The sequence below is a fragment of the Aspergillus pseudodeflectus genome, assembly GCF_044049435.1.
Source record: "Aspergillus pseudodeflectus strain CBS 756.74 chromosome Unknown BJX68scaffold_4, whole genome shotgun sequence".
Lineage (NCBI taxonomy): Eukaryota > Fungi > Ascomycota > Eurotiomycetes > Eurotiales > Aspergillaceae > Aspergillus > Aspergillus pseudodeflectus.
The window spans coordinates 332,865-358,772 of NW_027263780.1; the positions used below are offsets into that span (position 1 = coordinate 332,865).

The 25,908-nt window shown below is 51.3% G+C and overlaps 9 protein-coding genes and 1 non-coding gene across 10 annotated transcripts; 1 reads left to right on the plus strand and 9 right to left on the minus strand.

The window, feature by feature from the left end:
- Nucleotides 1–1,837: 1,837 nt before the first annotated feature.
- On the minus strand, nt 1,838–3,406 carry BJX68DRAFT_141597 (uncharacterized protein). The gene is made up of 3 exons (XM_071036485.1): nt 2,688–3,406; nt 2,496–2,633; nt 1,838–2,448 (listed from the first exon to the last, which is right to left on the minus strand). The coding sequence occupies exons 1-3, from the start codon at nt 3,033–3,035 to the stop codon at nt 2,002–2,004; spliced, it is 933 nt and encodes a 310-aa protein (XP_070903724.1). The 5' UTR covers nt 3,036–3,406; the 3' UTR covers nt 1,838–2,001.
- BJX68DRAFT_141606 (uncharacterized protein) lies at nt 3,135–3,817 on the minus strand. The gene is made up of 2 exons (XM_071036486.1): nt 3,521–3,817; nt 3,135–3,465 (listed from the first exon to the last, which is right to left on the minus strand). The coding sequence occupies exons 1-2, from the start codon at nt 3,685–3,687 to the stop codon at nt 3,234–3,236; spliced, it is 399 nt and encodes a 132-aa protein (XP_070903725.1). The 5' UTR covers nt 3,688–3,817; the 3' UTR covers nt 3,135–3,233.
- BJX68DRAFT_141616 (uncharacterized protein) lies at nt 3,792–4,607 on the minus strand. Its single transcript, XM_071036487.1, has 2 exons — nt 4,441–4,607; nt 3,792–4,393 (listed from the first exon to the last, which is right to left on the minus strand). The coding sequence occupies exons 1-2, from the start codon at nt 4,574–4,576 to the stop codon at nt 3,948–3,950; spliced, it is 582 nt and encodes a 193-aa protein (XP_070903726.1). The 5' UTR covers nt 4,577–4,607; the 3' UTR covers nt 3,792–3,947.
- Nucleotides 4,608–4,844: 237 nt separating this feature from the next.
- sit2 (putative siderochrome-iron transporter) lies at nt 4,845–6,759 on the minus strand (the record flags this gene model as incomplete). The annotated part of the gene is made up of 3 exons (XM_071042594.1): nt 4,845–5,779; nt 5,832–6,445; nt 6,509–6,759. 3 exons carry the CDS (start codon nt 6,757–6,759, stop codon nt 4,845–4,847), a joined length of 1,800 nt encoding a protein of 599 aa, XP_070903727.1.
- A 1,574-nt stretch (nt 6,760–8,333) lies between these two features.
- On the minus strand, nt 8,334–8,439 carry BJX68DRAFT_t21. The gene has a single exon. It is a non-coding gene; the product is annotated as a tRNA-Met (tRNA).
- Nucleotides 8,440–8,931: 492 nt separating this feature from the next.
- On the minus strand, nt 8,932–11,880 carry BJX68DRAFT_277587 (P-loop containing nucleoside triphosphate hydrolase protein; the record flags this gene model as incomplete). Its single annotated transcript, XM_071048357.1, has 9 exons — nt 8,932–9,259; nt 9,319–9,567; nt 9,617–9,690; nt 9,752–9,881; nt 9,934–9,966; nt 10,027–10,498; nt 10,552–10,588; nt 10,730–11,506; nt 11,540–11,880. 9 exons carry the CDS (start codon nt 11,878–11,880, stop codon nt 9,093–9,095), a joined length of 2,280 nt encoding a protein of 759 aa, XP_070903728.1. The 3' UTR covers nt 8,932–9,092.
- Nucleotides 11,881–13,807: 1,927 nt separating this feature from the next.
- On the minus strand, nt 13,808–15,749 carry gprC. Its single transcript, XM_071036489.1, has 2 exons — nt 14,780–15,749; nt 13,808–14,728 (listed from the first exon to the last, which is right to left on the minus strand). The coding sequence occupies exons 1-2, from the start codon at nt 15,371–15,373 to the stop codon at nt 13,997–13,999; spliced, it is 1,326 nt and encodes a 441-aa protein (XP_070903729.1). The 5' UTR covers nt 15,374–15,749; the 3' UTR covers nt 13,808–13,996.
- Nucleotides 15,750–16,646: 897 nt separating this feature from the next.
- On the minus strand, nt 16,647–17,189 carry BJX68DRAFT_141656 (uncharacterized protein). The gene has a single exon (XM_071036488.1). The coding sequence runs from the start codon at nt 17,082–17,084 to the stop codon at nt 16,755–16,757; it is 330 nt and encodes a 109-aa protein (XP_070903730.1). The 5' UTR covers nt 17,085–17,189; the 3' UTR covers nt 16,647–16,754.
- A 730-nt stretch (nt 17,190–17,919) lies between these two features.
- BJX68DRAFT_227192 (uncharacterized protein) lies at nt 17,920–18,393 on the plus strand. Its single transcript, XM_071038624.1, has one exon. The coding sequence runs from the start codon at nt 17,950–17,952 to the stop codon at nt 18,193–18,195; it is 246 nt and encodes an 81-aa protein (XP_070903731.1). The 5' UTR covers nt 17,920–17,949; the 3' UTR covers nt 18,196–18,393.
- A 1,116-nt stretch (nt 18,394–19,509) lies between these two features.
- On the minus strand, nt 19,510–25,782 carry BJX68DRAFT_277589 (uncharacterized protein; the record flags this gene model as incomplete). Its single annotated transcript, XM_071048358.1, has 9 exons — nt 19,510–20,160; nt 20,197–20,463; nt 20,497–20,778; nt 20,809–21,266; nt 21,300–21,584; nt 21,618–21,870; nt 21,916–22,201; nt 23,090–24,320; nt 24,750–25,782. 9 exons carry the CDS (start codon nt 25,780–25,782, stop codon nt 19,510–19,512), a joined length of 4,746 nt encoding a protein of 1,581 aa, XP_070903732.1.
- Nucleotides 25,783–25,908: the final 126 nt, after the last annotated feature.

Consider the following 25,908-nt stretch of genomic DNA (forward strand, 5'->3'; position numbering starts at 1 on the left):
TACTCTGAGTACGAAATCACGGGCTGCAGAGACGGAATCGGATCCATTCCCACCTCGGCACGGAGTATATCTGGCACTCCCCGGTCTACCAAGATATCTACCGAGTCTGCTATGGGTGTTTCACTGGTCCGCTTCTCGTATTCTACTCCCTTCCTCTTCTGCTATCCCTTTCGGACCTCCCTGGACACTATAACATTTCCCACCTTATGCATTCTAGCCAGCTTCAAGCCCTAACAGCCCCCCCCCCCCCCCCGCTACCCCCATACCCTTCCTTCTCAACTTCCTTTCTTCTGTCCTCCTCAACACACCACGGACAAAGCACACCAAAGCCTTCTAACAGACTGTCCCCTCCGGGAGACAATACTGGATCGCCGGGCTAAAGCCACAGCACTACACACGTCAGTCCTTTACCGGAAAAAAAGAACCTCTAGCACAAACATAAAAGAAACAAAATCCACCCAAAAGCAAAGGTAGAAAGTCAAGACAGAGGAACTGGGCGAATAACATACAACAGGGAGATCCTTCGGACAATCCGCCTCCGTCTTGCAGCGGATAGGCTCAGGGTCTTGCGTTGCCGTTGCCGTCACGGCGAGGAGGGTAAATGTTAGGAGGGAAGTGATGAACTTCATCTTTCGTTCTTGTGGAGTGTCTTGTTGTTTAGTTTGAGTGGATGGAAGAAGATTGTGCATAAGATGAAAAGGAAAAGGGGAATGAAGGGATGAGGGTGGATACTTATAGCCCTCGATGTCTGGGGCAGAGTACGTTAACTTTCTTCCTCTGATGCCTTATAAACCAATACATCAATGTCTTCAGATGAAGGCTCCGTATCTCTGGCTTCGTATATGAATAACAGGGGACCGGACTTAACGAGTACCAGCGTCATTGCGGAGCAGAGACATGCTCCTGGAATTGACAGGGACAGGGGTCTTGAGGACGCTCGTATTCTCGCCCAATTGCCCATTCAAGACGAGTCCGAGGCTGATGAGGATCCTGGTGAAATGAGGAGAATGTCTTACTTACACGGGCTGCAGGATCTGATCTGCATGGTCAGATGATGGTTGAGCGCGTGCAGGATCCGGGGTAAATAGGCCTTGGATTTCTTGACTAGAAGAGCTGAAACTAACTACCTAGATGCTTCGCCTACCCTGTCGATGGGTGAGTACGCGGTAGTAGTTCCTACCTCTCACACCTCTAAACTGGCGTCTCGGCCGGCCTCGTGTGAGCTTTCAGCAAGCCCCTCGGGCAATCCTCCGTTCTTCAAACAGCTCTCCAGACAAGGACGTGTGTTCGCAAGCACATTCAGAGTAAGCACCCCAACAGCAAGCCTCTCATTCGGCATCTCAACTCCCCACAGACCAACAATCTTGTGAACAAGATTCCGCCGTCGCCATTGATCCTTCTCGTTCCACACAACATGCTGGGTAGTGATGTCAAAACAGGTCCGTTGGAGGTATTGAAATGGACTGGCCGTAGTATTTTCGCGCGGAGTGGAGGGACGAGAAGACGAAGCCTCCAATTCTCCTTTTTCTCCCCATTTTCATCGATTACGTAGGTTTCGTCGTGTTCTCGTCGACAGTAAAACTACTTATGTTAGTCAGGCAAGGGTTTAGAAGTGGACAAACTCACAATGATCTGGATCAAGCCCCTCCTGTCTTCTAAGATCAGAATTCTCATAATCTTGTCATCATCTCTAAAGGCAACAGGCTTATATGCTGGCCCGGTGACGTCGCCTACCACTTGGCTAACTCCAGAAAGGTAGGTAGCCCGAAACCCTACGACCAGATGTTTGTGCTTGAGGCCATGATATGCAGTTACAGAGGCAAGCGTGGCGTGTTCGTCAGGCTCCGCCCATAGCACGCTTTGCAGATTAGCCCATATTGCTTGACACTGTTTCCACCGAGGCTCCTGAGAAAACTGCCTTGAATGCCAAAACGAAATCCTGGTGTTTGGAGTCTTGAGGCTGGACAAGACACGGAGGTCATCCAAATTTCGGGTATATTTCTATATAAAAAAATCCAGCTCCTCGAGATGATTCTCCCGGATCCGCAGAATGACATGTTCATCGTCGTTGATTTGCGCGCCCTTGGGGTGGGATACAGCCTTGGACAAGGACGTAACTACTTCCATCCGAGCAACCCGGCCAAGATGAAATGGTCTCTTAACAGAGGTCGTTATCTTCGAGAGCCAGATAGTGATTCCAACAATTCTCTCCCCCTCCGATAAGTCCATGGAGCGGCCACCAGGGAAGCACTTGCCAAGCTTTGAACTAGATCCTTTGTGATAGTCGAAACGAAGCCCAGGAATCACTCGCTGGGGCTCTTCTACCTCCGGATCACCACCTGAGAAGTAGATTTTCTTGATCTCTTTCAGACTCGCCTGTGAATCCACAGGTTGCGATGGTATCTCCTCGTACTGCAGACCAAAGGACTGGAAGGAGTAGCTATTGGCCTGTCACTCATTAGCGGATCTCGACGTACTAAGAGTTGTGCACTTACTGTAAGGACGGCGGTAAACACGGTTATACGCTGCCCGAGGGCCGGTTTTAGCTCATTTGATTCCGGCACACGTCCCCCTGTCAGCATTGGAATGCTTAATCTGGGAAGAGGAGGCCCGGCCTTGATTTTGGTCCAAATCTATACGGCATAGGTCAGAATCCAATCCCCAGACCATAGAGTGCAGCCACATACCTGAACCAAAAGGTCACTTTGCGCCTGCTGCTCGAACTTTATAGCCAATATTCTCTCACCTTCAGGCCCGTCGATAAGTGTATGAACCCTTTTTCTGCCTCTATTGCCAAAGTGAATGGCCCTTTGATTGTTGAAATAGAACGAAAGCCCTACGGTAGCTGCCGAATTTTTGGATAGATGTGCCACCATTTTGACAAGATGCACAAGTCTTTCCCCATACAGGCCACCAAAATCCATGGTCAAAAATGGACTGAAAATTCGAGGTGGACCGACACGCGGCTGAGGCAAAAGAGCAACCGGTTCCCGCGGGTGTGATAGCGTCCAGACCGGTTTGAGGCTTGAGGACATGCCGGATTTTGGTTTCTGGGGCACTGGCGTCAACCACCCCAAGTCCAAACATCTTCAATAACTTGTGTTTCGGTAAGTTGGTGGCCCAGCAGCTTCCGACGCAGGGAAAAAAGCAAAAAGACGAACTCGTCGGCGTGCATGCCCAAAATTCAAGGAACCTACCGCAACCGGGGCCTGTCCGTGGCCCTGAACGCCAACTCAGGGAGGTCGAGCACCGACACAGTGCTCCTCCAGAAGTACCTTGACCGCTTGGATGCCACGCGCACAAACAGCCAACTCAAACCCCGTCACCCGATTCAAAGGATCAACCTGTACTGTGTTGCGAGTGGCAAGCACATATCCCAGAGAAATTCCCTTCTCGGCTCCACTAGTGAGATGACGAAGTCTGAAACGGAGCCCGGTGATAAAACGGTATGTGTTTATGAGGGCGCTGCAGACCAGAATTTCAGTTATTGCTTATTCGTCCAAGGGTAGAACAACGGCACTTTTCATGGAGCAGCCGGCTTCCCTCTACAAGCCGACCATCAGAAGTTGTAGAAGAATGGGCTGTTATTTTCTGTCCAGCTGGATAGTCCAATGTCACCGGCTGGGCTTCAAATAAGACATCTGGGCTTCCCAGAAACGAGCCACGGAGAGGCGATCTATCAGCCATTTGTCCAAATAGCTCTGAAATGGCCCCGGAAAGGTTCCATATCCTGCGGCGGTTCTAGAGGCCCATCGAAGCAGATCCATCACGAAGAGCATGTTTAAGTACCAGGTATGCCTCTGCCCAATGCTGATGCTCATCGGTATTGACTGGCCTCACAAACCCCATTTCCTGGTCGAAGTTGAACTTTGTCATACAGTAAGAATTGGTTTGAGACCTAGTAGCCGGTCCGGTGGCTTGCCCAGCCGGTGGATCGGCAGGCCATTTCAAACCAGCTTGACGTTCCCACAAAGGCCGACTATCTCTCGTACATCCTGGGGCAGTGATGGTTCTGCCGAAAGATACTCGCCCAGTCTTTCTGGAGCAGGATCTTTGGTGAGGTATGGGCGATCGAAGCTGGAGGCAGTCCAATGCGCGGCACCGGATTGATTCTCATCTGTGGGTGTACAGTGAAGGAAATCGAACATGAATGTTGATAACAGTGTTAACGCCTGCGCTGCTCCGGGTGTCCTCTGGACCAAAATATCCCAACACAGGGCGTGGAGACAAAAGTGCCGCGGCCACGAGCCAGGGGACAAGGAGTTTACCTGTATGTTTGCGTCGGCATCTTTCAATGAGTGTGAGTAGCTCTGTGAAACAATCGCTTCGTCCAAGGCATCAATGTAGCCCACGCCGCTGAGAGTCGTAAGACCGTCCTGCCTTTCGCGGCGAACTGAGAATCTAAGCGCTGCTTCCAAGTCTGTTGGGAGGGGTACTCACAGATATAGAGCTTTCGGTGCCATTCAAGCGGCTCCTGTGGCAAGTCTCCAGGAAGAGAACCTGTTCCGCTGATAGGGACATCGCATATCGGGCAACAGTAGGGTACCCGACAAATCGGTGGCACCGCCTGAGACATCGAGGATGGCGAAGAATAATCTCTATAGGAAACAATAGATAGGTAAATATGAATATAGTATAGCTGAGTTGCGAAAAGGTAAAATTGCAGATAGGCAACTGTGAGAGAATCTCAAGCCAGACTCTCCTCTCACCACCCCTCGTGCCTGCCTATTCGGGAACAACCAGTATTCTAGCTAAGGATCGTCACACCATTACATATTAAGTACATTCGGGTATAGTCGTAATTTTATATAGCAGCAAGGATCTGATTTCGAAATTGCATCCAATCAGATGATGATTCCCTTGTTCTGCTTCTTGTCGACGTTGTAGTTCCTCCATACGCCAATGGCAGGGATACCAAGGACAAGGAGAGCTGTAGCAGCAATCGAGCCGTACATCTGGCTGCGGCCCCAAGCGTAGTTGATCGCGTCGCGAGCGGCGGAACCAAGGGGGTACTCCTTCTGCGCAGTGTAACCGCCCAGATTGATTGCGCTGGCCTGGTCCTTGAGTTCAGCCGGCAACGCGGAGCGGAGGGCATCAGGGAAGGCGTTGTTGTAGATGGCCGCAGCCACGGCGTAACCGATGGCACCTCCCAAGCTGGAGCAGAGACCGAGGAGGGACAGCATCATGGGAACACCTTCTCTGTCGGCAGAGGCCATGACGGCCATATCCTGACCAATGACGATCGTGCCGCCGCCGAACGCGATAAAGATCTGGCACATTACAATGTAGCCGATCTCCTCGTGCTGTCCCCGGAAGTGAATCATCAAGCCAGCTCCGAGGATGAGGAGGGGAAGGGCAAAGCACAGACAAGCATACTTGAAGTGTTTCGACCAGCGGATGTAGAGACCGAAAACAACACCCCAGAAGCAGGATCCGACATTGTAGATCTGCAGCATGTAGCCTGCCATCGACTCGTTCAAGTCGTAAACCACAATGCAAAAGTTGTAGAAGTAGAGATCCCAGCAGTAAAAGGCGAAAAACGACAGCGCAGCCATGCAGCAGGCGCCCAATACGGTGCGCTGCTTCAAGAGCTCGTACTTGATGAATTGGACACGCGCACCCCACTTCTCCCAGGCGGCAAAAGCACAGAGGAGGACGAAACCAACCACAACCTCGGCGATGAAGGCGGCATCTCCGTACTGGGTACGTCCGTTTGTCTGCAAGCTGAAAGGAAGGAGCAAAAGAACCCAGCCGGCCATCAACAGAATGGCACCAATCACTGAGCCAATTAGCATGTTGACCAAGGACAAGGTATTCAGTGAAAGACTTACAGTCAAATTCATGAAAGTAATGGGAGATGGACTGCATGATCGTGCGTCCGCTCCGCTCCCGCTGATACAGTCCCATCTTTTCGGCCTTCTTCTGGTAGAACTTGAACACAACGGCAAGGGGGAGGAAGGCAACGGTGTTGATGATAGCAAAGGCGCCATAAGCCCAACGCCATGTAGCGATCTTCAGGAAGTGTTGGCCGGCCAAGGGGCCAGTAAACGCAGTGCAGATGAACGGGGTTTGCGAAAAGGCAAAGGTAAAGGCTCGGTTACGCATGCCAGTGGTATCGGCCATGAAAACGTCCATAATTAAGAAGAGCGCGTTATACCCAACCCAGAACAGAACGTAGCCAGCAGCGTACGAGTCGGGGCCGTTGCAACTCGCAACAATGATCAGGCCGAGAATGTAGACTCCAAGGAAGACGAGGAAACCTTCGGCACGGCCCCAGAGGTTGAGGGTTTTAGCAATAGGCAGCTTGAGCACACCACCGATAATGCTGTAGAGAATGTTGGCCGTTGCGACTTGTGGCGCAGAGCTGAACGAGGCGTAGGCGTTGTTGATAACGGTACTGCTAATGGCTGACTGGAGAGCCAGCAAGAAGAAACACACCCAGATCCTGTTGTAAGAATCCTCGTCAGTAACAGCCACAGCTTGAGTATTGGAAAGGAAGCGCACTCACCAGCCGTAGGTTGCATAAACAACCTTTTTGCTCCAAACCATGGCCGCAGCTTCGGCCTTTTGCACACCAGCGTGGGCATCCTGCGTGACTTTGTCTGGATTTTGCTCAACTTCCTTCTCATTGCGAGCGAAAAGGCTGAGATCCGACGAGTCGCTGTCTTGGATGACGCGCTCCTGCGGCTCCTTGGTTTCCCCGGACTGAGTCTCGGATGGAGCGCGGTCGCGCGAGAGAATCCTATCCAAAAAGGTCATTTTGGGGGAGAGGAGTGCACCAAGTAAAGCGAGAACAACAAAGTGAGGAGGATAAACAGGACGAAGAAAACGCAATAATGGCAAGGGAGAAAGAGCGTCTATATAGGAATTTGGAACTCCGGGCGGGAAAAAAAAACCAAATCGGATACAACTGCGATGACTTCTTTTCTTCCCCTCTCAACCGTCCAATGGCACTGTGCTCGGATCAGATAAGCCGATGGGGGGCTGGCACCTTGATCAGATAACTAATCACGACAACACTTGGTTTCACGAGTGCACAACGGAGATTGGCCAGAGCGGACGGCATGACTCTAGTTAGTGCGTTCGCTGTTGGAAAATTTCTCTCCCATCTGTGGAGTGGACCCCACGGCCATTACATGATTGTCGGCATCCCCGGCTGCATCAACCTCTCCATTGCGACTGTCTATGGTCCATCTCATCGTGCATATTGTTGCACTAGCGAGCTCGCTTCCGAGTTGCCGTTCATCACGTTGTTCGTGCTTCTATGGAGGATGGGCTCGAGTCAGTTCAAGGTTCAAGGTGCCCGATTCTCAGCTTCGTCAATATCACCATCACCACGTTTCTGACAGAAAGGAACTCCTCTCCGCTAGCGTCCCTTTAGCTTATCCAAATCATATGGTTCTCGAAATCCTCCATCCATGGTCCGGATATCTATCCACTTGAGCAAACGTCGGCCGGAACCTTGAAGAAACTTCAACTGACAAGCATGAGGCTTCGGTCAAAGCATACCACTGATTCCACACAAACTCAAGCATTGCATGAGCAGCCATACAGCATATCTTCCATGCAGCATTCAATCAATTGCCTCAAACTTCAAACTGAAGGATTCGGTTTGCGCGTCAAAGGAATTTCGCAGGGTGGTCTCGGACTTCTCCGGAGTGGCCAACCGACGCCCCAAACAAACTGTGGCTTCAACTGGCTTGCTGCTTGATTTTCTCTGCAGACGCCCAGGCCCTTGCCAACAGCTTGGTATTCTGGGCTCTAGATATGATTGGCGCGGCTGTAGAAAACTTTTACTAGTACCTTGACGACTTGGTTGTCAGTTGAACTGTTGAAGACTTTAGGTTGGAGACAAAAAAGGCTGGTTGCGTGGATAAAGTTACAGTTGGTCATGTGTTTGTGTAACATTTACACCAACGTACTCTATAGCCTATATATAATGGTGCTAGGTAGGCCTCGAGATGCTGCATTTGAGGTCATGCAGATAATAGGCGTGAACTAGATGTCTCGAGACCTCGCGCAGCTTCGCGCTCTTTCAGAAAGCACTCTCGAGTTGCGCGGCTGGATTACTATGTATCTCAAAATCAAGCCACGAAAAATCCCTGCAGACTCTACAGCTCCATATTCCTGCGCCTGGCCGCCGCCACATGGCACATGGCAAGACATCACGACCCATACCCATGGGGACGCACTGGCGCAGAAAAAAAAAAAAAAAAAGGTGGAAGGGAAAAGACAGCTCCCGATTTAGTTTAGCATAGACTGCGGAACTGTTCCGGAATTCCCAAGCGGAAGCGAAGACGGAAAAAAAAGGTTCCGGGAAAAGAAAAAAGAGATGCTTCCAACGAGAATCGAACTCGTGCTTGCGGATTGCAATTCCTTTGGATGGGAACTGTCATATTTAATATGAGACCGCCGTCCTAACCACTAGACTATGGAAACTTGTTGAGAAGTCGGTTCTGGTCAGCGTATATAGTCTGCAGCAGGGTTTTTTTCGAGGAGATTTGTGATTATCGTTCGTGCTCCAAGCTTCATCCCACGTTTTGGTAATCCATTTTTTCTGACCACACTATCTATATCAAAATAAACATCGAATAGAGACTGTTTAAATTGCACTTTGATGTCACAATGCCGTTTCCAATGATTGTCAGGCCCTCGGAACTACAGAAAGCAGTTGATATCCTTCCACGCCCTTCCTCGGCGCAAATATATATAGGTCCCAATGTAGACCCATATTGCCCAGCATCACCGTGAGTGCTACGCTAATCCAACATTACACAACTACCTACAGGTGTTGCGGGGTGTAAGTGCATGCCTGTAAATGTTTCAACTTTAGATTGAAAGATATAAAAAGGGCTCTGCCATCCAGTTATGTCGCTCTTAGGCTCGTTTGGGATGGGTAACCAAAAACACCTTGTGGAAGTAGGGAGGAGGAAGAAGAGGAAGAAGCGAGGGCTCAAGCATTCATCATGATGGTTGATAAGGCGAGTTTTCGTAACAGCCATCAATATTCCTTCATAAATGGTAGGCATCCAAAATTTAATCAGCGGAAGTTGCCTTCACTACCATGAGACCGGTAAGATTCCATCGTCAGCTCAGCGGTCCGAGACTCGATCCCTCTCAGCCGCCACGCGCTGATCACGCAAATGATTATGGAACTGCGTAGTCAGCTTCAGCACGCGCTTGATATGAGGAAGCCTCAATTTCCCGTCGGCATTGTCCTGGTTTTTGGCCAACGCCATCGCAGAAGAGACGATGTTTCCTATAAAGTGAGATTGCTAAGTTAGGTACAGGCTGATCTGAATGGAATTGTATACGTACGGATCTGGCGCCCATCGATCTCCTCGTCAAAGACCTCCTGAATCCAATTCACCAACTCACGGTAGTTGGCAACTTCGCTTCTTCTCTCATCGATGAACTGCATGAAGAGGTTGCGCAGCTCAGGTGTTTGCATGTTGCTGTACCTCACAGCGAGATGTACGCGAGATTGGACGGCCACGTCAAAGGTTCTGATACGGTTGGTCGTGAGGATCAGAATTCCGTCGTAGTACTCAAGGATGCAAAGGAAGACTGAATATGTTAGCTAGGGTTGGTAATTCTTCCATTGAAATGGTCGTACCGGTAACTAAGGAGTTGCGATTGAGGTCCCCTTTGTCCATCCCGCGGGCCTCTAGGAACACATCTGCCTCGTCACTTTGGTTGCGTTAGTCCATTGACCGCTGGAAATTGGAGCTTTCAGTGGACTTATAATAACAGAACCGCCTCCCACCTTGCAGCAAGATTGAATACCTTTTCCAGGTTTCCCTCCACCTTCTGCGGGTCTAGCCCTATATCACTGACACTTACTGTAAACAGTGGTTTACCAGTAGCCTGGGCAATGCTCCCTGGTGACCATATCAGCTTCTACAGGGAATCGATCGGCGCTCGGGCGCATACCTGCTGTTGACGTCTTTCCGACACCATGGGGACCTGCGCCGGCAAGAATCAGCTATAAAGCTATCTAATAGGAACAGGGTGAAGGCAACGTACCGTGAAGGAGGATGACAAGGCCGCCACCTTTACCTTCAATCCAATCATCCGCACCAGCCATCTCACAATTTTGGAGAATTTTTTTCTTTTCGTGGTTGGCAACCAGACTCTTGATGAGCTGTTTCTGGTTGTGCTCCAGGATCAGTTTGCCAAACGCATTTGTCCTGATCCTCTTTTCAAACTCTTGCACCTCATTGACTGGTATCTGGATCCACCTCTTCCGCTGCATGCTATGGCCCAAGAATCTGGGAGGGCAAAGAACATACTGGTCGTCGTCGAACACATCGTTGGGACCGGCGTTGTCGTAATGGTTCTTTATCATGGCTTTCAATTCATCGGACTTTCTGCACTCTGAGCAGGTACATTCCCACCAGTCATCGGAGACCTCCATGGCTCCCATGGGTGGTGGAACGTCATTGCTCACAGTGTTCTCAATGAAGGACATGTGGTCCACAATAACATTCCTCTTGAGCTACCATTGCGTGTTAGCTTTTTTCTAGAGTAACACTGGCATGCCTCACTTACCCGAACAGACCGATGAGCACTTTGCTCCACAGAGTCGCTACCAATAGGACCCTCATAGGTAAGGCCGCCATTAATCTGCTAGCAACGTCGAATTGTTGCTGCCCAGGGGTCAGTGTGCGGTCAAGGCTAGAGTGGGATACTGACATGGGAGTTGCTGTTCAACAGAGTACCACCGTACTTCGCATGAAGCAAAACTGACCCCTCACAGTAGAACACCTGGGAACCCTTCTGAGCGCAACAAATCTTCTTGAATTTCTTGCCTCGTTCAATGAGCTTATCCCGTAAGGTTCTGTCTGCGCGATCTCCGTTTTCATCGATGTGGTATTTGGCCGGGTAAAAGGCCAGCGTGTTGATGGGCTTTGCGTTCTTGTACTCATCGATCTTCAGTGTTGCAGGTACGCGTTTGAACTTTTCGCCGTCCCAATCATAGGACCAGCAGTTGACAAGGAACCTGTCCTTTTTCCTCCCGTCCTCGGGCCCGTACTTGTCGGTCCAACATTCTCGAGCAATGAGAGCCTGGGGTTCGTCAAAGCACAGCCGGGAATAGATCATCCCACCCTGAGGGAAGAGCGTCCAGAGCCACTCAAACTCAATCTCGCCGCTTCGCTCCCACTCGACACGCTTCTGAAAATACGGCTGCAACATTGGATCCGCTTTGATCTGTCCAAGGAAGAGCCGCAAGTCACTTCTCCCGGTTTTTTCCTCCTCGGTCGCCTCATCGCCACCTTTTGCTGCCGCCTCTTCCAAAGCATCCCAGTTCCAGATGATTGTTTGAAAAGACCCCGAGAACTCGGTATAGTTTGTCCAGTAGGATGGACGACAAGTGACCTTGATCAAGCTCTCCCAGCCTGCAGAGGTCACTGTTGCTGTGGCCCCCTCGCACTTTTGATTCTCACTATACGTTCGTCGCCCTATGAATGCATGAGGCTGGCTGGGCTCGGGCGTCTTTTTTTGCCTCTAGGGGATCCGAGGGCACGTCTTCATAGACGCCTTTTGCTTCATTGTACCTAGAGTCAAAAGCTTGATTCTCGAGCTCTCGTCAATGACATCACCCTTTTTCTCTTGCTTTTCAGCCTTTGACTTCGAGTCTGCTCCAGAATTCTCTGCCTCGGTGCCATCCTCTGTGTCAGGTTTCTTTGCAGTCTCCGAGGCGTCTGCCTTCTCGTCCTTGGGCTCATTCCCAGCCGCGAGTGTTTTCTCCAGACGGGCGATCTTTTCCTCTAGTAATTGGATATATTTTCGCTCCAAGGACTGGACGTCGTCATACTTTTGCCAACGCGCAGGAATGGCAGACCGGGAGCTCATGCATACAGCCGTCTCAGCAATCATTTGCCAATTACTCGCTGCCAGACCCAGCCTTTTGAAAGATACATCAGTCTTCAAAGATAGGGACTCCCAGCTCAAGAGTAACAAATGGCACGCACCTCAAATAAAAGCTGCCTGTGATCTGCTGGTTGATGTGCTGAGCGGCTTGGATAAGGTATATATGATCATTGATCGCCCAGAGACATGCAGGAAAGGCGATGCAGGGATCTCGACGGTCTTGGAGAAGACTGCCCGGGCCAAGTGCAAGTGCATTCTGAAGCTGTTTATCGTTGTTGACCAGGAGACATCTAATAGCGAAGTGGAAAGCTGGGGAGAATCCGCGGAAGCAGGGAGTCTAGATGTTATTGATGTGGCTTGTCAGTAGCTACTTGATTACATAGATATGGCCTCTTACTGCGCGTATTGCTTCCTCTTGTAGTGCATGAGGCACAAAGGGTCAGGGTACGTAGCAGGCCACTATCTGCAAGGGATGTGTTGGACATTGATAAGAGAGATGTGGCTGGTAGATGCATATTGTCTTGATATACGCCATCTGAAGGTAAGCAGTCATATTATTCATTCGAGCAGTACAATGACTTGAAGAAGCCAAAATGGTCCATTTTCTTCTGGTTAAAGCGAAAGAGCAGGCTGGCTACCTAGTAATACGAAAATAAAACACTACAGAATAGTCTCTGTAAGAGATCTATTGCGCAGCTCGACTCTCGGGATTTGGATATAGACGTTGCATCAAGGCTACGAGTACATAGTAGAATCACAATCACTCCATCAGATTCCAAGGATATACAGCGTTCGGTGCTTAAATATCTATAAAGAGAAATCACAGACCCATCCAATAAAGCCGACCAAGCCGGTCGATCTGAAGTCACGAATCCCGGCCCAGTTCATACTATAGCCATGACTATGACGACTATGACCATGGCCACATCGCAAACTACAGTCTTCGCACGGGTCATAGTGAGCCTCCTGTGCGGCTAAGTTGTAGATTGTCTCGTAGGAGTACTCCTGAGTTCTGAACCGGAATCCAAATCCGTGGAAGGCTCGGAGTGGAATCAGAGCCCACTTGCCGCGCAGCGTACTCCGTAGTATCCGCGATAAGGGCTAAGTAACTAGTTTTCGACTCTTGAATCTCCGAGATAATAGCCTGTGGAATAATGTGGACACTGTTACATACAATCTAGGAACAATATTGATCGGGCCGGACTCCGACAGACCGGAAAGTCGGAAGTCGGCTGAGGGCGGATGAAGACTGATGAAGATCTACACATCTGCATAGGAGTAAGGGTTAGGGGACCCGACAGAGGGGAAATCGCCCCCAAATCCAATTCCCCAGCCGTTGATGTACGGAGTAGAAACACTAGCTTGCATGTTTTGGAAAAAAAGTACCGGGTGTCTAGTGTTCGATCGTTCGGGCCTAGGCCGAGACGGACTGACGACTAGTGATTTAGTAGTCCTCCTGGTGGATCTACAAGTTTGCTATGATCGACGCGCTACGAGTCGGTTAGAGAGCCCTATCCTTGAACTGGCATACTCGTCCGTCTTGTGGTGATCGTTCGGAACATGGCCGAGGGATAACTGCCGCGAGAGGATCTTCGGATCTCCACGATCCATGCTCCGCGAATCCCTCATAGACTTTAGGTTGATGATTTGAAATCATGGAAATCTTAGTATCATTGGCTAATATAGAGACCTCGGAGACAATTGTCCTAGAGTCACGTAATCTATCTATTAAGTCAAGAAGGTAGTAAGTTATCAGAGTTCAACATTGTGCACACAAACTCATATAACTCGTCACCAAAGTTGGGTATCTTTGCTGGTAATTGAACACGTAGGAAACGAAGAGACGGAAAATTGGCCTCTATACCAATCGAAGAGAGAAGTGGTGTAAGTATATCATATAGGGTAAGCGATGAACCACGCTACCCTGGAAAAGACAAATGGTCATGGAAAGAATAAGCCGCCGAGGGTATGAAGGAAGGGAAACGGGGATGAAATAAGGCCATCGATTAAAAGGCGTAAGGAGAAACCGGCATCGGGGACGCAAACACGAACATGACAAACCCCACCGCGGATTGAATAGAAGCCAAGTCGTTAAAAAGTGGTCGTCTGATCAAACGGCGTCTTACCTTCCCCACCTCCTACCCTGCGCCGAAGCTCTGCCTGTCGGTGGTAGAGAGTCCGCACTCGACCTACCGCCATCGTCTGGGCTGGATGACGAAGGATATGCAGGTTCGGACGTGATCTGGATGGTGGTGTGTTGGTAGACTTTGCCCATAGGGGCCATCTCGACGGCAGCCGTCTGCATAATGTCATCTGTCGAGCCGTCCCGAGTGAGGCCATCTTCGTCGCCGCCTTTCAATGTCCGCAAAGCGCTAATGTCCGTTCGCATGTTCTTGGGGTCTGTTGTCATGGGATAATCGCCACCGCGGTTTTTTCCGCTTGGAAACTTGTTGTAGCTGCGGTCAGCACTCGGCTCGGACTCTAGGATCAGATTCTTCCGAGTGAGCGTGTAGAGTAGCACGTCGACCAAGCCGGAACTTGTAATCAGCGCACCAGAAACGCAAAAGTATACGACACCTGGTGTGTCGCCTCGTGCGGTCGCCATACGGCCTGCCGCTAGCGGAAGAGAAAGTACAATATAAGCGATTGGATATATAACCATGTATCCGACGACGCGGCGGAGACGTCGTAAACTCTCAATGTGGGTACTACCGAGGATTGCGGACTGCTTGATACGTCGACGAAGCTGGAACCATAGAACAGCGTAGAGGGAAACCGTGCCGAATTCGGCGAGGAAAATCCAGACGTAGTGCGTCCAGAGGCGGATGGGTTCGAATTCTTCGCTGATCCAGCACTAGAGAACGTCAACCACAGAGAACTATACAGATACCAAAGGAAAACATACCCAAGCTCCGGCCGGAACAAAGACATCCTTTCCATGGGACCCCAGCGGGATGATGACAAGGATAACAACAAACACCCAAAGACCGATCACGATTGAGACGAATACCTTGTAGCTCAACTTACGGCCCAAGGCGACCATATAGAACGTATGGAAGGCGATGGCGAGAACAAATATTCCACTTGCTGGGTCTCCAATCTGAAGCCAGAAGCCCTGGAGGAAGCAAGCGGCCGTCGATGCTTGAACCTTGTTGTCCGCATACCATTTGACACATATTATGAAAGCGAGTGACTGGATGAGATCCGCGATGACCAGGTTGTAGATGAGGATGATATACTGATTATAACCAATGTACCGCGCATAGTTTGAGCGCCAGAAAACCAGTCGATAAGTAATGAATCCAATCAAGGAGAGTGTCGCGATTGTAGAGAGGAGGGCCATAATGAAGACGGCAACAAGCCCTCTACGGTGGTTGTGTGGGAGGGGGTCGATGCTGCCTCCACCGTTATCACCCTCTGTGTAGGCCACCCGTGGTAAAAGCGCATGGTTGCTGTCGTAGCCACCGCCAAAGTATTGTACAACTTCGAGAAGACTCATTGTCGGACGTCTATGATCGTGGGATCTCTGGAAACGCCGCAAACATTATTGGAGGAAACTCGTTCGGCTGTTGCGCCCTGAGCAAACACGTCTTGGTGTGCCCTCAAGTTGATCGGGTGCTTGACGAGAGGGCGTGCAGCAGAGATTTTTGCGGGTTCGAATGACGAGTTTCGTGGACCTCCCCCTGGCTCGTCTCAGGTCTGGGAGTTGAGGGATTAACTACTCGCCAAAAGTTTAAAACGAAGAATGAGCGACTCAGCGACAAGTAGGAAGACGAGGGATCAAAAGGGAAGAGGTCCCGCTAACAGTGGAAGATGCTTTAACTTGAAACAGAAAGGGATCGGACGTATAGCACTGACGTGCGTCGAGAATTCCGGTAAAGCTTAAAGGCTGGTGCGTATTTGAGTTTACAACATGCGGCGCAGCGTCTCGAAGGCGACAAACCCTCCTCCGTACGAGCTGTACCAGAAAACTCAGCCGTGTGGATCTAGGTCACATAAACCGGCGTAAGCCGCTAAGCCCGACCAGTATTGATTGACGGAGAACCTAGCGATCAGTAATACGTATATAGGGGAAGTTTCGGTGAGATTGAGGAACGATTTGGAAAGGGGAAGGTGGACGGAGAAATATGGGTGCCTCAAAAGTATTTCCCTGAATTGGCCGTCGGATTGGGGTATTCTGGAAGGTGGAAAGCGTAACAGTAGAGCAAATAGTAATCCTGGTCAGATATTTCTGGCGTCGTATTGGAGGCCTTAAAGCCAGTAATGACAAGGATTGAGCGCTTGAGCCCCCCACGATGGAGTGGAAACCATGCTGATGGGTTGATGGCTGTGAGATTTCATAAGCGAGGAAATAGTTATCTGCCACGGTCTGTATGCTCCGAGCTTGAAAGTCGTACAACTCAACCAGCTTCTCAGCGCCGCGCTGCCGAGGCCTGGGGTCGAAAGCTTGCGCACAGGTTTCTCACAAGCCCACGTTGTCCCATTCTGCGTGGAACCCCGCAAGGAACGAGAGTTGTAAGATTCAGCCGGCCACGAGCTAACGGTGCCCAACATGGCAATCCAGTGCAAATGCTGCCAATGACAGGCTTTTGAGCGTGGGCTTCTAGAACCCACAAGGACCCGCTTTGCCGATCGGTTGATTCTGAAGCAACAACCGGATAACATCCTTGTTTAGGATAAGTCGCTTTGAAGATCTGTGCTCATCAGTTCGAGGAAGTGTCAAAAGCAGCGTTCTCGAGCGACGATCTGTGCAACATGTGGGCAATGTGCAGCTTCGTCGACTCGTCAGGGTGACAATCTCTATCATATTTATGTCTTCAGCCGCTTGGATCTGCAGTTCTATCCGCTGTATGAACCATGGAACGTCCTTCCGAGTAATCTTAATCCCTGACGAGTGTGTCTCTGGCGGGATTCAAGGCGAGGTGAGGTGTACATGTGAAGGAGGGCAGTTTTATCTCCAGGGCAGAGGTGAAAAAGCTTCGGCAAGAAGGCCAAGTAGTATTCAAGAGTCCCACAGTATGCGACGAGGTCAGCGTTGTATTTTCCGTCATGGACATCGGATTGGGTTCAATAGTTTCGTCTTGTAGGCCATCCTCAAGGAAGCTGTGATCAAGCAACAAGAAGGTCTTCTCGCGAGCGCCGTCGATTCCAGCGTGTTGAGAAGATAGCGGGGTAAACAGTGTACAGCAGTACATGGCTGCCTCAGACATGGCTCATTGAATGAATCTCAGGAATGGCAAAGAGTTGATGAAGCAGCGAACCAAACCTCAAAGCCAACTCGAAGCCAAACCAGGAAGGAACCCCGGAGCGACTCTTTCTCCGCGGCGCCGCTGTCAACCTTCTCACCGGCGTCTGGGATATCTGGTGTTACGTTGTGCTCTCAACTCTCTGGCTCTCTGGGTAACAGCATGACGGTTCGCCATGTCATTATCTGCGTCTCTCTGTCGATCGAAGCAACGCAGTAACCAGAGAAAAGAGCCGAAGCTGTCAAACCCCGCACTATCTACGGAGTACTCCGTACGTACTCCAGAGTTGAGGAACATCCGATCGCCATGCAGGGATTGCCTCCAAAAACGCGGAGGAACCCGATACCAGATTCAAATGAAAGTGCAGCTTTAGGAGTTCTGTGGCGGCCGTTCTCCGTGTGAAAGCCGCTCTCTCGGCTGCAGACATTGTTCTCCGCGTTGAATGAGATTATCCATGGTTCAGCCACAGATTAGGTTTGCCGGCCCTCGCGCCTTTGACTATCATTCTGTCAGTTGGAACTCTCAGCTCTTCTTTTGACACTCCGTGACAGCGAGCCTTGACATCTATCTCCACTGTGGCGCACCCTTCATACGACATCATACCTCACGACTTTCCCTTTCAATACTAGTAATTGCGCTAGCGGCAGTGAGCGGACGTCCAGACTCCAGCCATCAAAAGACGCTTCGGATCTCGCTCACAACATCACAAGAGTACCTTGCATATCGAGACACTTAACCGCCCACTTCCTCCGCCCTGCCAAGGACGAGGGCCACGTCGGAGCAGATCTAGACCGCAACGGTTAAATTGCATTACTGGGTATCCCAGTATATGCGATCTCAACGAATATCTCATCCTCAATGCTTCTCCTCATTGTCTCACATGCAGATACTTCGATTTCGACAATCCGGGAATAATGAACCAACAATGTCTCAGTCCCCGGAGATCACTGGCGTGACCATCCACTGCCCGCATTTTTGTTCCCCAGGAAATAACTCACTAGTCTCGCCAATCTCTAGAATAAGCGATCGAGACTATTTACTTGGCACCCTGCCAAGCTCGAAGGAAGAGACTTGACCGCGGGCGCTGATAGCTGCCTCGATAGTCGCGAATCGACAACTAGACGGACTCTAAACGCCACGGACTCCTTCCCGCTTTACCTTGTGTCCCTGAAATCCTCCCATTAGAAACAAGAAGAAGTCAATTCAGGCCAGGTATATGATTGGACAACAACATGCATTATTGTTGGAATTGCTTTGATGCACGCATCGTACCACCATCATCTTGGCGTGGGGTCGAAAAGGGTTCATTGGACGACTTAACCAGGGCAGAGGCGAGCGAATTAACTGCTCGAAATGAAGGATAGCCCGACTCGCAGTGAGCGATACTCTTTGAATGTGAGTCGCAAGATGAAGGCAGGACTGGAGTTCGTCTAAAATTCTCGATCGGGTGGGCACACGATCACTTACCCCGGCTAATTTGACACCACAATCTGGACTCCCGAAGAATTCCCGTCCGATTCATTTGCCCTGGAGCCTCGAGTGGGACCTAGACCACCATCATGGGCTCTGGTGCCATTCGGGGTTTTTGGGGTTGGAGTTTGTCTTTTCGTCGAGTCTCAAGCTACTCACGCTCTAAATCTTCTCTCGCATTCAGAGGCACTACGAGGGCATAATTGACTAGCCGTATCAGAAAAAGTCGCAGGCATCGTACGAAAACCACCTATCTAGATCCTATCTAGTTGAGAGCGAAGCCAGCCAAAGTCCGATATAACCCATTCAGTGTCATTCTATGTATCCTCCCACCCCAAGTGTAACATACAATAGCAAAGGCACAAATACAACTCAAAACGAGCGTATATCTTTAGCCATCGAAAATAGAGAGACTGGGTATATCAAAAAATATCACCACGGAGAGGCCAAGGTATGGAGGTAGAGAGGTAGGGAGGTCAATCTGCGCCCGCTCCTTTCCTGTACAGAAGTACAAAGCAACTAAGTAATCATAAAGCAAGTCAAAGCGAAGCGAAGCGGAGGAAGCAAAGCCAACTCTTAATATAATGGATTATTGGATTGATTCTCGGTCTTTTCATGGCGTTTCTTCATAGGCATAGGTTTGCCATATACAAGAGCATGCATATGCGCTGCACTGTTTCGTCTGTTCTTTCGTTCGTTCGTTAAAAAGTTGTTGTCATCACGCTGAAGACAAGATGAAAAAGGGAATAGAATGTAAAAACAGAGCTAAAGAGAGGGCAGATGAGACGATGCGAAACAAAATCGGGAGAAATTATAAACACAAAACCCAGTCAGATGCAGTTTGGGTATTTCCGAGAAGAGACGAGACAAAATAGGGGGAGATAGAAAATCGCGAAAGTTGAGAATGAAGTTCGCTTCTTTATCTCCTCCTCGAGTTCCGACTATCTCGTCGCCCAACGTGCGAGCCGTCCTCGCCCTCGTCTTCCTCTTCCACGGGCGCAGGGGTGCGGCGCTCAGTCCGTCGTTTCGGGCGGCGCCGTCGGTTGGAGCTGATATTGCTAGCCGAGTCATCAGGCGCCAGGGACTGAGCGTCGTCGAGGAAGTCGTCGTCCGTGCCACTTTCCCAAGGATATGCGGACGCCGGTGTACCAAGCCGAGCTTCGACGAATGTGCCCCGACGGTTCTGGTTGGCGATTGAGAGCCCGGCTCCGCGTTCTCGGAGCGCGAGGCGGACGGCTTCTGCTTTGCAGTGGAGCGCCTCGAAGGCATCTTCAAGCGCTTCCATCCCCGCGTAGATTTCACGCTCCACTTCTGCCAGAGCTGCGATTTCCATTTCCTCGTCTAGGGCAATTGGGCCGCCGAATGAGCCTGGTGAGCCTGGACCGTATGGTTGGCTCATTGGGCGAACGAGAGGGCTGGGGGTTGGGCCTCGAGACATTCGTCCTCCGGTGCTGAAGGGAGTTGTTGATCGGCTGTGCCAGCGAGGCGGGGTTGCGCCGTTGGCGGGGAACGTGTCCTCCGCTCCGCTGCGAAGGAATCCGTCGAACCGGCCTGAGATTAGAATGTCCCACTCATCGTCGCTAATAGCTGCAAGCGTGGCTAGTACATGGTGAATTCCTGGGTTGTTTAACATGTACATTGCAGTTTCGGGATCTCGAGGGGTAGACAACAGGCGGTACAGCCGCTGGATGGCAAAGGACGACGATACGAGAGCAGGGGGCCTTGGTCGAGGCTGGCCATCCGGTCGTGGAGTTGGCGATGCCGAAGAAATACCCAGCAACGCGCAGAAAATGGGCCTTTGCTCGGGTCCGAGGTGGGTCAACATGGCAAATGTCAGTGTCTCATCATCGACCTCTTCCGGTGCACTTGTCGGCTGGTCGACTTGTTCGTTCAGCCATTTATCAACGGCGACTTTTGTCTTGCGAGATTGCCGCAGGAAATGGTCGCGGTACTCTTCCGGAACGTCAATGTCCATCTTCTGCATGGGAATGTGCTCGTCACCGGAGAGATCCGCGGCGCCGAGCTCTGTTGTGAGGATGAAGGGCGGCCAGTTGGGAAGTTCTCGACGACCGGATACCAGCTCCAGTACTTCGCCCCAGCTTACGCCCGACGGCAATTCCTCCAGCTGCTCACGCTGACACATCAAGCACTCGCACGCCTCCGACGAGATATCACGGGCGAAAACAGCCTCTAATCGGTCGAGCAGGCGACGAGCTACCGAGCGAGATCCAGTCGCTACAGCGAGAGAGCCGTTCTTACCCACAACCTTCTGGTAGTCGTCCAAGAGGCGGTTGAAGGGCTCAAAGACCCTACCAGCGGCTATATGGGCGGGGAAGTTGGGATGCTCGGCGAAGCCAGCGCCTAGCAGGAGATTCTTAGGTACCGGATGATCCAGACCTCCGTTGTGAAGCAAATAATCAACGCGGGGGTTAGATACTGGAACTTCTGGGGGCGGGGGCGGAGGTGGTGGGGTGCCGTATGTGGAGTTGACAGTCGGCGGTCGGCCATATTCCATTGCAGCCTCGAACGGCGTGCGGTGTGCGGATATCGGACGATTGGACGTGGAAGACCGAGTTTGGTTGCGGGACGGAGGCTTCTCTGGGCTCTTTGTTGTTATTCTTGTAGAGGGGGAATGGCGAGGCGCGGCGATTGTTGCGTCAGAGCCGTTGGCAGATTCTAGACCAGCATCGCGAACAGTTGCGGGCGAACGGGGAGGAGAGATAGATACAGCCGCGGGAGACCGCTTGCGTTGGATATATTCCTCGTCAAGCTTTGATTTGGAAGGCTTATGGCTTGTGGTGCGAGGCGGAGAATCTTTGCCGGGACTTGGACGTTTCGACTTCGAAGGGGTCTCCGGTCGGACGGTGCTCTTGCTCGTCTTGCTCGCATCGTCCCTTTTCGAGCGTAAACTCGATGACGAGCGGTTCAAGTCTGTCTTGATTCGAATCTTCGCCTTGTTATCCTTCGACTTCGTAGCAGGTTTCTCTTCTTTTTCTCCGACAACACTTCCCTTGCGCGAAGAAACACCAGTCAATGGCGGACTCGGCGGTGCATTTTGGTTGTCGGAGTGTTGTTGCTTGCTATCATCTTTATCTCCACCATCTTTATCCACCTCGGTCAGGTCGGTCGGATCGGGGGTAGGGATTCCCGGTTTGTTAACGGCCTCCCTACTATGAGCCTTCGAGAACGTAGGGTATGGCAGGCTTGTTCTCGACTCGAGGAAGGAGGCCGTGGCGGGGCGGCTGGCGCTGTCGATGCTCGGCATGGAGGACCGACGTTTCTTACGGGATTTGGGAGCGGAGGCGGAAGGGGTCGAGGCACGGACCGTGGGTTCGGGTTCCTGTTCTTCTTCTGGATCCTTGGTTGCGGGCTTGGAGCGACCCACGGATGACCTTTGTTGACGGTGTTTTGACTTGAGAGAGGTAGATGACGACGATGAGAGTTTCCTAGTCTGTTTCCTATTACGATCTCGGTCATTTAGTCTTATGGGCAGAAACATGACGTGTGATGACGGGCCTCGAATTCGGGTTCGTGGTGGGAATTGGGAGGTAGGTAGGTAGGTAGGCAGGTAGGTGGTGGAGAGAGAAGACGGACGGACGACAAGAATGAGGCTGTTGCCCTTCCCCCGTCTTCTCTGTGCCGAGTTTCGTTTGTGGTGACTGTTCTAGTTACCTCGTAGATTTGTGAACGATAGAAGGCCGCTAGGTCGGACACCTCATTGGGAGGGACAGCCACGGGCGGGAGAGCAATCGAGTGTTCAAGCAAGGGAGTGTGAGTGTTGTTTGTCCCGAAACGCCGACAGTCGTGTTCTCGATACGTTGGGTTGCTCGTCTGGCGCTTAGGCGATGCTCGGAATCGCAGCTCTCACTGGTCGGGTTCGTAGCGAGGCGCTTATGTCACTGATTCCACCAACAGCTATCTTTAGAGTCATGCGACATTCCGTCGCTCATGGAGGGGGTGCGGGTGATAAAAAAGCAAGGCTTAGGAGGGTCAAGGAGCCAGGAACGGTGCAGAGGAGGGAGAAACGATGAATGGTTGTCGGATTCGACGAGGATTTTGCGGTGAGAACTGGGAAGGGCCTAGGCGAATCCCCGCTGAGACCCGTTTAGTCGAGAAATGGCGGACTTTAGTTCGACGGCGGGCTAAGAGCGAAGGGATGAGTGGAGCGACGTGGTTGTATGCTGCATGGAAGCCCGACGAAGATGTTGGAGACGTTGGAGAAGCTCGAATAAGACTGTGCAGTCGAATCTGATGGACTTGAGATGAAACGGTCCAGAGAGGGGGCGTGGGATGATGATGATGTTTGCTGGTGATGTGTTTGTTGCTTGCAGCTCAAGGAGTTACTAGGTAAGCGCCTTTGGTTGCCTGATCTGGTTCGCTGCCTGAGGCGACCAGTCCAGCTGCCCCCAGTTGCCCCCAGTTGCCCAATATTGTTGCCTCAGGCAAAGCATAGGTTTACAACCCAACAAATCAGAATGAGCAATGTATTTATGTACTACCTAACATGCTTCACTGGCGACATCTCCAGAGTCCAGTTACCTTCCTCCATATGAGCGGTCCCTCCACGCCGAGCAGCCCGCATAACCTTGTCACCAGCTCTAGTTGTCTTCCCCGTTTCCCGATCCCAAACCCAACCTTCCTTCAACCACATCCATGTCAAATAAGCGCGCAGCTCCTTATCCTGAGGCAACACGGACTTCCACTCAGGAACGAAGTCAGCTGTTGCAGCCCCGTTCCCTTGCCAATCCTTTGCTAGACCTCGTAGCTCGTCACGACAGAAAATTCGCCAACTATCCAATGCATAGGCGCCGACTCCAGGGAGATGTGCAATTTCCCAAGCCACGCGGGTATCATTGTCATCGATGCATTCCCTTGGCTTGACGTCTCGACCATCGAGTTTTTGTGGGTAGTTGAGCTTCCGGTATCGTTTTCCGCGACATGGGGGAGAGTCGAGCCATGTTTGTGCTAGAGTGATGCATTTTTTTGCACGTTGATTCTGGAAACCTAAGCAGTTGATCATGGAAGTCAAGGTCGACGGTTCCGCTGCAGCCATGGCCTCAATCGTGGGGTAGTGATCGAAAACCCGGAACAGAACTGGTAGAGCAACTCCTCCCCGGGTTCGATTGAGGAAGATGGTTGCAAGCAGCAGACGGAACGGGTCGTGCGCGAGTTGTTCTTGAATCAGCCCGAAAGCTGGGGCGTCAATTGGGGGAAATGGTAGGCATGAGTCTGCGTGAACTAGAGGGCCTGGGAAATAGGGTGATATCTTTGACAGTTTTGTGCGTGGCTTTTTGCGATTCACAACGAGAGTATGCTTTGACGGAGAGTCGAATTCGGGCGGGATTCGTTCCCTTGGAGGAGTGACACAACGTAGGGGTTCAAAGTTGACAGCTTCATCAGAAGTCTCAATGGTGCCATCAGGACTGTCAGCTGCAACGGCGGGCTTGCGTCGAGATGGAGTAGAGCTATCCGGGATGGAATCAAGGTCACTCGGTACATCACTCAAGGTCGAATCGGACAAGAAAAAATCAGAAGCAAAGCCAGCATCCTCAACCATACAGCGTACATCTTCAATGGGAAAACGGCTGGAACTCTGGGAAGCTTCAGCGTGCACAGTAACTCTGGGCTTGGTTCGCGGATTCACAAAATACTTCGACCTCACCTCATCACCGGTGGCCAAATCCCGGGAATCATCGGTTGTTAAAAATCCAGCAAAGTGTCGTCGCCATCCTTCTTTGGGGTATTGAGCTTTGTCGACGCATCTTTGGAAGAGGACTTTCTGGCCTTCATCTTGTCCTTGCGGTTTTTCTTGTGTTTTCGTACCCTTCGGAGTGATGCGTGAGACTTGTCGTCAAATTGGGGTTGGTTCGTTTCAGTGTTAGTCTCAACAGGGTCTGTAGGTTTCGCCTTGGGGTCGTCTATTAAAGTTAGCGATAGCCGCCAAGTGCAATGGAATGGATGTCACGAACCGAGAGGCAGGTCTGTACCGACGGCCACTTTCACAGACTCTTCATCAAATGGCTTGCGCTTGTTCTCGTGCTGCACCGGCTTTGTCTGGCTCTCGACGGGGTTTATAGACGCCTCTTCGTGGTCGCCTGAAAGAATCAGTATCAGTGCGGAAGGGATACGAGTTAAGCGCTGTCAGATGGGTTCACATACCGAGAGGCTCGTCAGTCTCGCGAGACGTCTCCACACTCTCCTCGCCACGGCTCCGCTTGCGCCTGCGCTTCTTCTCAGACTTCGATAACTTCCCTGACTTCACCTGACTTTCGATGGGGTCTACAGACTCTTCCTCAAGCTCGCCTAAAAAGTCAGTAACAGTGCAGAAAAGATGTGATATGCGCGTCGTCAAAGGAGTCCACATACCAAGAGGTTTATCAGACTCACGAGGCAACGCCTCCACAGACTCCTCGCCATGGCTTTGCTTGTGCTTGCGCTTGCGCTTCTTCTCAGACTTTGCCGACTCCGCCTGCCTCTGATCCTTATCACTAGGGGACTCTGAGAACCGGTGACTAGGACTTCCTCCGAGCAGCGCAGCGATATCCCTCAACAGCTGAGACGCAGACTTCACAGACCCTACAGCCCTCTCGAACTCGTCAACCGCATCATCAACACCAGACGCCTTGCTCTCACTCTCAGTTTCCCATCCTTCCTCATCCCCATCTTGAACACCATCTCCAGTATCAGCTTCAACATCGCCATCCTCAACCCGATCCTCAACAAGAACATGATACCCCGCTAAATCATCAACCTCCTCCCCAAACCCACCCCCCTCCTCATCGAAGACATCGACCCTTCCAACCCTCTCAAGAAAGAACCTCTTTACATCAACAAGAACCCTCTTCACAGCCTCATCACTATATCCGAGCAGCCCAGCTTCATAATAGACATCGCGCACGAAGCGGATGCGCGCGGACTGGCGCACGGGGTACCGCGCTTCTTTGATGAATGCGTGGTTGCAGATTATTGTCAGGAGCGGGTTGTACGAGGTTTCGAGGGAGGTGTAGAGGTCGCGGAGAAGTGGCGGTGCGGGGGTGCTGGGAGCTGGCTTCGAGGTGGGGGATTTGGTCTTGGTGGCGCTTTTGCCTTTGCCATTGTTGTTGTTGTTGTTAGGCGGGGTAGGCTCTGCGAGCTTCTCCGAAGGGCTCTTCGAGAGGAACCATTTCTGACGGGGTTTAGGAGTGGGAGCCATCTGCTTGAAGGGTCGTGTTAGTTTTGTTTTCGCTGGTGAAATAGTGGAACGAAGGGAAGAGCGCAAGGGTGAGGGTAAGGAGAGATGTGTTGGTGAAAAGAACTTGAAAAGCAAAGGACAGCCGAG

Bases quoted from the DNA above. Each gene is read 5' to 3' on its own strand.
- BJX68DRAFT_141606 (XM_071036486.1), bottom strand. From the start codon at position 3,687: ATGGCTGATAGATCGCCTCTCCGTGGCTCGTTTCTGGGAAGCCCAGAT. The intron at 3,466-3,520 runs GTGCCGTTGTTC...TCTGGTCTGCAG, and splicing joins AGCCGGCTGCTCCATGAAAA to CGCCCTCATAAACACATACC.
- BJX68DRAFT_227192 (XM_071038624.1), top strand. From the start codon at position 17,950: ATGCGATCTCAACGAATATCTCATCCTCAATGCTTCTCCTCATTGTCT.
- BJX68DRAFT_141597 (XM_071036485.1), bottom strand. From the start codon at position 3,035: ATGTCCTCAAGCCTCAAACCGGTCTGGACGCTATCACACCCGCGGGAA. The intron at 2,634-2,687 runs GTATGTGGCTGC...TATGCCGTATAG, and splicing joins AAAGTGACCTTTTGGTTCAG to ATTTGGACCAAAATCAAGGC. The intron at 2,449-2,495 runs GTAAGTGCACAA...AATGAGTGACAG, and splicing joins TGTTTACCGCCGTCCTTACA to GCCAATAGCTACTCCTTCCA.
- BJX68DRAFT_141616 (XM_071036487.1), bottom strand. From the start codon at position 4,576: ATGTCTCAGGCGGTGCCACCGATTTGTCGGGTACCCTACTGTTGCCCG. The intron at 4,394-4,440 runs GTGAGTACCCCT...TTAGATTCTCAG, and splicing joins GCACCGAAAGCTCTATATCT to TTCGCCGCGAAAGGCAGGAC.
- gprC (XM_071036489.1), bottom strand. From the start codon at position 15,373: ATGAGTCTTCTCGAAGTTGTACAATACTTTGGCGGTGGCTACGACAGC. The intron at 14,729-14,779 runs GTATGTTTTCCT...GACGTTCTCTAG, and splicing joins TTGTTCCGGCCGGAGCTTGG to TGCTGGATCAGCGAAGAATT.
- BJX68DRAFT_141656 (XM_071036488.1), bottom strand. From the start codon at position 17,084: ATGTCTGAGGCAGCCATGTACTGCTGTACACTGTTTACCCCGCTATCT.